This window comes from Anguilla anguilla, chromosome 11, assembly GCF_013347855.1.
Source record: "Anguilla anguilla isolate fAngAng1 chromosome 11, fAngAng1.pri, whole genome shotgun sequence".
NCBI classification, from domain to species: domain Eukaryota; kingdom Metazoa; phylum Chordata; class Actinopteri; order Anguilliformes; family Anguillidae; genus Anguilla; species Anguilla anguilla.
This window is the reverse complement of record NC_049211.1, coordinates 36,150,302-36,160,516: the sequence shown is the minus strand read 5'-3', so window position 1 is coordinate 36,160,516 and position 10,215 is coordinate 36,150,302. Positions and strand designations below refer to the sequence as shown.

The 10,215-nt window shown below is 40.2% G+C and overlaps 1 protein-coding gene across 1 annotated transcript; it reads right to left on the bottom strand.

The window, feature by feature from the left end:
* Positions 1 to 1,107: 1,107 nt before the first annotated feature.
* On the bottom strand, positions 1,108 to 9,329 carry guca1b (guanylate cyclase activator 1B). Its single transcript, XM_035382957.1, has 4 exons — positions 8,647 to 9,329; positions 7,989 to 8,138; positions 6,050 to 6,164; positions 1,108 to 2,186 (listed from the first exon to the last, which is right to left on the bottom strand). Exons 1-4 carry the CDS (start codon positions 8,848 to 8,850, stop codon positions 2,059 to 2,061), a joined length of 597 nt encoding a protein of 198 aa, XP_035238848.1. The 5' UTR covers positions 8,851 to 9,329; the 3' UTR covers positions 1,108 to 2,058.
* Between the last annotated feature and the right edge of the window lie 886 nt (positions 9,330 to 10,215).

Here is a 10,215-nt window from a genome sequence, read left to right as displayed (position 1 = left end):
GATATTGATGAATTAAAAGATTTTGTCATGACATGTAGGCAAAGTGTCCTTTACAAGAGCAAAGTTGTCTGTTTCTGAAAGTTGCGAGTAGGCTACTGCAACTGAATAAATATACAGATGGGTGACAAATGACAGGAAAAACCAACATAAAGTGTCTTAGTACACTACGTTACAGGCGACTTACACCAGAGCGACTTACACAACTTTTTATTGTATTGTATATGTAATGCTGTTCCATCCCGCCAGTAGAGTTCCAGAGATTTGTAGAATCCCTACCAAGGTGCTTTGAAGCTGTTCTGGCAGCTCATGGTCGCCCAACACCTTACTTAGACATTTTATGTTGCTTTTTCTTTTGATTTGTTACCCATCTGTATATATATGGTGTGTGTGCCCTGCGATAGACTGCTGATCTGTCCAGGGTGTATTCCTGCCTCTCGCTCAATGCATGCTGGGATAGGCTCCAGCACCCCCGCAACCCTGCCCAGGATAAGCGAGTATAGGTAATGGATGGATGGATGACCATTTTTACTCTCTGATGTCTAACAATACAACCTGTGAGCTTTTGATTGGAAGGGCACTGTTACTGCCCTGCTGGCAAATAAAACAGGTGGGTTGGCTGGCTGTTAAATAATAAAAACATGTAGGACTCTGGTCTTCTGGCTTTGCTCATTTGCAGCCTGTGTGTATTGTGCTTTTTATGATTTTCCCAGATGACGTGGAGCTTTATTTCAGATTTCACTGTTAATACAGTCAGATATTCTTGGCTATAATATGTACCAGTACATTTTACTGTGCTGTTTAACATCACTGTGGCCAACACTTCAAACAAAGACAACCCATACCCATTAAACAAACCCATTAAACCTTTCAAATATTTTACATAAATGTGCTTCTGTATGTCACCATAAATATGCATTGAATATGCATTAATTTGTTTATTTACTGCTATTGATATTAATACCTGTAAAATGTAATAATCATCATGTACAGAATGAAACTGGTAGTAATCACAGCGTAAAGAGCAGTGCTAACAGAACAGATCAGCTTTATTAATTGAACAGACGTGCATGTTATGGCAGTTTGTTCAGTAAACATGCTAGGTACACTGGGGCTGTTGTCCCTGCTCTGACTAAACTAACAATTTTAGGGTCTGCGGTGTAAAAGCAAGTACATCCCAGTGTAGAATAGAAGTGGACAACCTAATATTTACACTGGAGGTTCTGAAGCTTCCACAGGGCACAACCCACATGACCCACCTCTTATTAAGCCAAACATGTCTAAAGGAACAATAAAATGCACCAAATTACTAGTAGGTCTAAAATTTCACAATTAAATCTACTCATCAACAAAAAGACAAATTTACTTTCATTTCTAAATAAAAGTTATTTTAAACTAATTTCACTCACGTGCACATTTGTAAAACTCCACGGTGGAAGCCTTTGCCAGTGTAATTATGAATGCTAATGATTCTGTTCATTTATGTGTACACAAATGAATCTTTGTAATCTGTTCTATTTTAATACTAAATGTTCTAATATGGAATGTTGTGTGTATATTTGTTTGTACAAGGCAGTCTTTGTTTTGATTGGTGTAAAATAGCTTTTCTCATATATCATAACCTCCTTCCACCCTTCTAACAATGAATAGTTTGGAAAATGCTGACCAACAGGACATATTAGGAAGGAGGAATGCTGTCATAAGCTCTATGTGCATGAGAGGGGAAGAGTGTGCAAAAGGAATTTAGCAGAAAAATCACTATAAACACAAACAGGAGCACACACAAGCATGCACACACATACATACACAGGATGGGAGACCACCTGGGAATACCAGGTGCTGTAAGCATACACAGTAGTCAAAGTGTGGAATAGCCTTCCAGGTCAAGAAGGGAGAGGAGTAGGAACAGCAGAGAGGAAGAAGGGAGAGGAGGAGGTACAGCCGGGCGGGAGAAGGGAGAGGGAGATGAGTAGTAACAGCAGAGTGGAAGAAGCTACAGCATAGTGGCAGAACACATCTGGTCCCCCTTTCAAAGATTTTCTTTCCATCTTTCTTTCTTCTTCAGAAGTTGGCGCTTTTCCGTCGCTGTTCATTTATCCAGTCCCCTGGATTCACATCCATCTGGAGCATCTTCATCACCCACTTATCCCTCCGGGCCCCGTCGATGAATTCATCCAAAGAGAGCTCACCTGAGGAATGAGAGGGAGAGGTCACCCGCGTGCTCTCCTGTCTGTAAGAGTCTGTCAATAAAACACTAAAAAGAACCATGAAAATTGTGACCCCGTTCCTATTTTAAACGTAATCTAGTTGTTGAAATAAAATTAAGTTGAAACAGACATTTGTGCAGATTGTAAAAATTTTAGTTGATCTTGCAATATGCTACAAAAATTGTGGGCTTAAATATTTTGGCATAATATTGTATGTGTCTACCATATTCAGCAACACTCAAATAATGCATTCTCTCTGAGTGTTTTCTCCTCCTGAATTTGGCCAATATTTTCCAATATTTTATTGGGCTACGCATGGCAAATTGTGGTCACTCACTCACTCATGGATGACCTGAATTGTCGTCACTCACTCACTCACTCACTCACGGACAACCTTTCAGCGACGTTTTGTGGGACGCATACGCAGGTGGCTCTTCGTTTAGTAGGATGCATGCGCAGGTGGTGGCAGCTAAAATGTGTCTGCGGAAGTGAGTTGCACCATGGGTCTGGACGGTTCTGTGCTGGTTTGGATTCAGATCTCTTTGATGCAATTCGCTCGGACGTCAGCACCAAGTTTATTACACACACACACACACACCTGCAGAGACAGCGAGTGAGAGTTTCGCTTAACACTAGATAGGCCAGAGCGACACCGTCAGGCTTGAAAATATGAAACTATTCACTAACGCGGTAAATGCTATATCCTCCGCCTTCCACGACCTTCCTAAATATTTGGGTTTAAAATAACTGTGTTTTTAAAATAAATAAAAAATCAACCCAGTAAAGAAATACAGGCAGCTATTCAACTGAGTGACTGGCACTTTAAATAAGAATTTCCCAATCAAGCGCTATCAAAACTAATTTCGCACATAAAATCACACAAAATTCATTCACTGCAATCGTGTGATAAAGTTGAAAAAGCATTTAGGGTGGGGATGAATAATTGTGGATGTGGTAGTAAGAGAAATGATAGGCTGAGAACTCCACAGAGGTAACGCCACTGACATATTTTCAGGATTTCACTGAAGCTCAGACTTGACCCTAAGAGGAGAGCAACAGTGCGTAGGTTGTTTAAAAGGGCAATCCAAGGAGAAGGGAGGGAGAAATATGCTGAATTTTAATATTGCACTTCGTATTTCTTTAACTACTTTTTCCAGTTTGTGTTTTGTTATGTACATTTTTGTGCTTTTCTCAGTGTTCCTGTAATATGCCTCAGTACACTTTCCTTAGCCTATATAACAAAACTGCCATAATTTAGAAATACAAATGTTGAAATTGATTCAGTTGCGACCTTTTTTCCAAGAAAATAGTTTTACAATAACTATGTTTTGCTTTGTTGTTTGCCTAATTTACCGTACCAAGCATCTGCTAAATATATTATTATGAGAAAACAGTTTTGAAAGGCATGCTTTCAAATGCAGTTTGCATGGGTATAAATTACAGTATATGAAAATGACAGCTACTCTGATTGGTTTAAAGTGACTGTAAAGTGGCTTAAAATAATTGAAATAACAATTAAATATCACAGAGGGATGTATCCACTAAACGTCCATGAAATATCTATCCAAAGTAATGCCAGTAACTGTAGTAACAAATGTTTAAAATCAGCCATAAAATCTGTATTGAAAAAAACCTCATGATTGTATGGGCGTGGTTCAGAGTACCACCACAATTCCCCCTCAACTCCTCCCAATGGTCCCACCCACAAGTAAACAAACTCACATGGCTAAACAAACACACATCAGACGTACTCAAATGGTATCCCCAATGTTGAACAGCACCAAATGCAATTTGTCAAATTTACATGAAGATCTCACAATTCTGTGACATTACGGATTATGTATAAATTCCACCTCTTAACCCAGATTCTGTGATTCTGTCTGCGATTTCTGCAAAACGGGAAATATGAGCTCCTTTATATGGCCTACTGTAGCCTACTTCATAAAGGAAAACAATTACCAATAGTCTACACCCACCTTCTCAATATTAGAGAATATTTTACAGCGCAAGCTTTTTAAACCTTCAAGGTGAATTCTCACTCGTCTCTACCACGGAGCTCCTCCACCCTAGCTCCCCAGTGGTGGAACGAACTCCCTGTCCCTCTATGAACCACTCCCAAATTGCCCATCTTCTGCCATGGTCTGAAGACACATCTCTTCAGACTATACCTGAAATAACTATAACTATCACCGCCCACTCTCTTTCTCTCACTATTCCCCTCTTTCATGCTACATGTACTTCCTGCGCCACTCAAGTTACATGTACCTCCATTGAGCACTTATCGTGCCTTGTATCATTATCTTGATGTTGTAGCTTGTAAAGCCTCCTAGTTTGACTTAGCGAAGGTCAGAGTAATGTTCACTGTGTGAACTATGTTCATAGTGTGTTCATAGCTATGAATAATTGTACAAAATGAGTATTGTACCTTATCGGACCTGTGTTTTCTAGTTGTTCCAAATTGACCTTTGGTATTCACTCATTGTAGGTCGCTTTGGATAAAAGCATCTGCCAAATAAATGTAATGTAATGTAATAAATGTTCTGCACTTTTCATAGACAGCTGGCTTCCTCTTGTGGTTGACATTAGTATATAGCCTATTTTAGTCTATAGCCTAAGGTTATGAAAGACACTTCATAAGAACATTATCTAGTTTCATTATTGCAAAGTTTATTAAAAGACACTTTGAGATGAGACTGTTAAATAGTTTCATTTTTAAGATAAGACAATTGATGTTAATGTCTCAGCTTTTCCTTCTTCATTAGCCTTGAGAGATATATGTAACTAGTATGATTAATAAGTTGATTAAGTTTAGCAAAATAATTACCCGTTGTTTAATGTGTATTAATGTAGAGAAATTAGAAGATGCGCCATTCTTACAATCTCTCGACCACTGTTAATCTTTATGAATGCTAGTAATAATACACTAATTCCGATATATTGTTGTAAGCGTAGATACACAGGGAAAAAAACAAATAAACAATGCAAGCTTGTAACAAACTTTATTTATGTTATTTCTGTGCAGTATTACAAGAAATGGAAATCATGCCAGTAAAGGACCTGTACTTCATTTTATGAGCCTTGAACTTGTTGTTCACTATCTGCTCATTCATACGAATGAACCTGTGAGGAGAGCAGAATATTCTATCTGTATTGAACGCTGACAAGGATTTTCTATGGAGTGCTCAGACTCCATTAGGCTGTTTTAGCATGATAGAATACTTTTATTTGCCTCAAACTATGGAAGGAGATATGCAATTAGATTAGACATTTATTGGCCAGGTCCTTCATGACATCATTAAGGACTTGGGCCCAACAGCTCATAGCCCGGTAATACATTAAACTCCACCCGTTCAATTTGCACATAGGACCTTATGGAAATGTTTAGACTGATATAATTCGATATTGCAATGAAATTGATTTCCCATACTGTCGCTGATGCTTAATACATACCATAATAACCCCATACAATGATATTCCCATGTTGACCCAAATATTTCAATTATGTAAACACTATGTTACAATAACCAAAACCCATCTTGGATCATAATTCACCTGTTAGCTTGCGATCCTGCAAAACAAATGAGCTTATGTATTGGAGAAAATTTGTTCAGAAAGTTACAGCTTATTTATTTTTATTTTTATTCAATTTTTATCAATTTTATTTATTTTATTGCCTCTTTTACTTTTGTTGTATTTCTTTGAATACTTTTTAATGCCTTTCATGCTCTTTTTATGTTCTTTTAATGCATTGTGAAGCACTTTGTGTTGCAGTAAGGTGTATGAAATGTGTGATTGATTGATGAATGAATGATTGATTGATTGATGTGCATGCAGGATGTGCTCACCGTCTCCGTTCTCGTCCACCAGTTCAAATATCCGGTCCACCACCTGATCTGGGGTCATCAGGTTGCACTCCTCATCCAGCTCTCCGTGACAGGCCTTCTTCATACGGTATATGGCCTGCGTAACACACACATCATCAACACAACTCAGACCAGCCAATCACAGAGCATCCTCTGTGAGGTACCACAGACACCATCAATACAACTCAGACCAGCCAATCACAGAACATCCACTGTCAGGTACCACAGACACTATCACTACAGCCCAGACCATTTAACCACAGTAAATTGACTATGAGTTCAGTTATAGTCTGTGGTAGCTGAGAACTGAAATCTGTTCTGAGATATTCACAGAGCTTAATGTGCTCCAGGCATCTGGATGACTGCAGTAAGCCTAGTGATTGCTTTCAGTCAGTTAAAAAGGAAGTGGAGTGGAGCTGCTGGGTGGCTCATCCGGTTAGGACAAAGTTACAGTGTGTGTGCGGGGACTGTGTACAGCGTAACACATGACTGGCCGTAGAGTCCCCCAGGGAAATGGGGCTTTCGTCAGCCAGGATTACCATGTGTCATTGCTCACCAGCACCCCCTGCTGGTCAATTGGGCATCCACAGCGCAATTGAACTGCTGGCTCAAATTGCAGGGCAATAAGAAAGGGCAGCTGACATTATGTGTTTCAGAGGAGAGCACACACTTGCCTGCTCTGTTCCAAATCAATAGCCAAGGCAGCGGCAGTGCGTGTGGCCGGTAAAGACTAGTGTCCCACGCTAGGAGGGAACTGGGCTCTTTTACGCATGTAGTAAGTGCTGTTGGATCAGGGGGTGTACATTCTGGCAAATCATTCAGGATTTTAATATGACACAGGCTTTCCTTTATTACAAGAGGGACCATTTGCAGGAATGCAGGAGACAAAGCTTCCAGGAGGATAGAAGACAGGGACGGAGAGATCTGCTTTCCTTTTTCCCCACCCACTTTTTCCTTCTTCCTCTCCAGGAGGAGCATGTGGAATTCCAGGAATGAAAGGATTTGAATGAGGGTTCCTTTTTTCTACATTTACATTCAAGGAATGCTCTTACACAGCTCGCTTTCTGTTACATACAGTTCACATACATGCAGCTTCATGTTTACTGCAGCGACTCAGGTGAAGTATCTTGCTCCTCGTTTAATGGAGGGAATAACAGCAATGCCCCACTAGGAATTGAACCTGTTACAAGCCCAGTTTCCTTACAGTTATAATGCACTGTAAATAATGGTACTATTTCCTACTACACTGCTGATAATGGTTAGGGAACTGGCAAATATGATCAATGTCAATATTGTGCATTGATATTTGCCATTTACTATTGCCAGAAACGGTAGCTCCTTAGCTGCAAAAGTAATCTGGATGGTGACCTACAGTAGATACATGGCCTCACCCCTGCTGATCTGAATATTAATACGTACTTGTTTGCTTGCGTTTTCTATTTTACCAGCAGGATTCTGGGTTTACCGGTTCAGACTTCTATCTGCACAATCACTCTGTGTGCTCAGATCACTCTCTCGTGACCTGTCCATCACCATGTAGCTTGCTAGACTACAGGTCTTTTCATGACACAAACACGTATGGTGACCTTGACATCAGTGCCGTGCTGTATTATTGTCACAGGCTTGAAGGAGAACTTATGTAACATACTGTATTTCCATTTTATTTTTATTTTGTTGACCCTTCCGCTGTTGGAAGGCAGGGGAACCGTATCACTGGTTCAGCCTTTAACTGTGGGTGTAGGCTACCTGCCCTGCAGGTGTGAATGGGGTTACTCAAGCAGGTTTTCGGCTATGTTACACATTTACAGATACGTTTTCATCTGAACTGATTTTTAGCATAAAATCCCCCTTTGAAGTTGAGTTCTGAAGGCAGATTTTAGCGTGAAATCCCCCCTTTAAAGTTGAGTCCTGAATGTCTTACCTCCACTATTTCCAACAGCTCTGTTTTATCGATGCAACCGCTGCCGTCTTTGTCATACATTTTAAACGTCCATTTCAGCTTGTGCTCCAGTTTGCCTCTCAGCACCAGGTTCAGTGCCGCCACGTACTCCAGGAAATCTATCGTATTGTCCTGGGTTTGGGGGAACACATGCTAAAATATTCACAATCTACAACCAAAGCATGCATTACAGTTTCTAAACCCAGAATTTTCTTGGTGTATCAGAGTAAATGATTCAGTTATTGATGAAAAATAATGTGTGCTGGTATAATATAATGGGTATGATGAGACCAAGCAAAAAAACAAAAAAACAATACAGTTTTCAGTAAAGTTATACTCTTTGGAAATATAATGTTCACGCATACATGCACATGTACATGCCAATGCTCAAAATTAAATAAAATACAATGCATAACTTGATGTACAATAAAACTCTTGATAAATATAATCATATGGAATTGTTTGGTTGTATTGTATAAATATTTTTAATTGATTTGAAATCAAGGGTGCAGTTTAATTAAATATGAAATATCTTTTACAGTCATGTTTATATTTTGGTATGCTGAATAATATATTCATCCCATGTGGTGCATGGTTTCTGTAACTCTAGTTGGCTTCTAGATCTGTCGTGCAGGCTTACCCCGTTCTTGTCGAAGGCGCGAAACATGTTCTCAATGTAACTTGCTGCCTCCTGGTTCTCCTGCACGCCGAAGAAGCTCTTGAATTCATGCATAAAGAGCGTGCCGCTCGGGCACTCCACCACAAACTTCTTGTACCACTCCTGCAATTCCGCTACGTCGATTTCCTTGTCCGTGTCCATTTCTTCACTGAGACGCTGACCCATTTTTTTTTCTATTTGTATGTCAACCAAAGAGTTTCACGTTCATGTTCAAAAACAGATTTACCGTTTACTTTTCCTCTCCTTCACCTAAAGGCAGTTGTCCTTTCACGTCTCAAACATACATCCTTCTCTCTACAGTGTATATTCCGCCATATTTCTGTCCGTCAAACGTCAGTACAATATTGTTTTTACTATACGGTTTCCTTATTGTTACTCTTCTGGTTCAGAGTTGTATTTCCTAAGAGCTTCGAGCCTGAGTAAATGCTGGAACTAGGGCATATTTCGTTTTTTAAAGCGGGGACTTTTTAAAAGGACAAACCCACATAAAAAGAGCCACTCTTCTGTTCTGGTCTGGGAATGCTTGAGCTCAGATGGAGCGGGACATTTCTGCAGGGGTTAGTCATAGGAGCTCATGTCAACATCAATTAGGGCAACGAACTGCAGGTAAGGAGATTTCCCGTCATAACCAGTCGCTGGGACATTGCCGTGATCCCGAAATACAGACAGATTCTTTCCTCTTTACCTTTACCTGCATGGGGGGCCATCCACTTCCCTTTTCATTTCCTAAACATTCTCATTTTCCAAGCATCTTTCAGCACAAAAAGCTTACATTTCACCATGAGGCATCAGAGGCCATACTAAGACAGAGTAGTGGGGAGAGTGAGTGTGTGTGTGTGTGTGTGTGTGTGTGTGTGGCGGGGGGGGGGGGGGGGGGCGGGGGGGCTAGTATACCTTTCATAAAGCCAAGGGGCCCTGTGACCAGTTTTGCATAAGCTGACTCTCTGCAGCCCCCCCCCCCCCCCCCCCCCCCCCCCCATAATTCCTTATATCTTATAGATTTCCCAGATGATCTGCAGGATAACCTTAAAGCAGCCGATTGGGAGGTCAGCAGTGTCACTGAGCAGGCCACTGTAGTTTATACCCCCTCCCCCCCCCCCCCACGTTCAGCTTGTGAGGATGTGCTTTTTATCTGAAGGTTTACTGGTTTCAAGGTCTCATTAATTCGTCATCAAAACTCCTGTAAAAAAACTGTAAAATGAGCAAACTTCAATGTAATGACCATCAATACTGCTATGGAAATTTACCACCTGCCTTGGATAGCCATTGTTATTATGACTATTAACAGTCATAATAGTACGGACTATACAGTACTACAGTACGGACATACAAACATGGTCAATACAACAAACCAGACAATATTCTTGGATTTCTTTTTGCAGAGATTAAAAAATGTCTCCTCTTTAAACAACAGGAGAGGCAACAGTCTGGCCAACACAAAGCACAATCAAATATATTAATATATATGCCAACTAAGAAATAATTTTTTGATAGAATATTAGAATTTTGTTAGTGAGCTGTAGTCAGTGG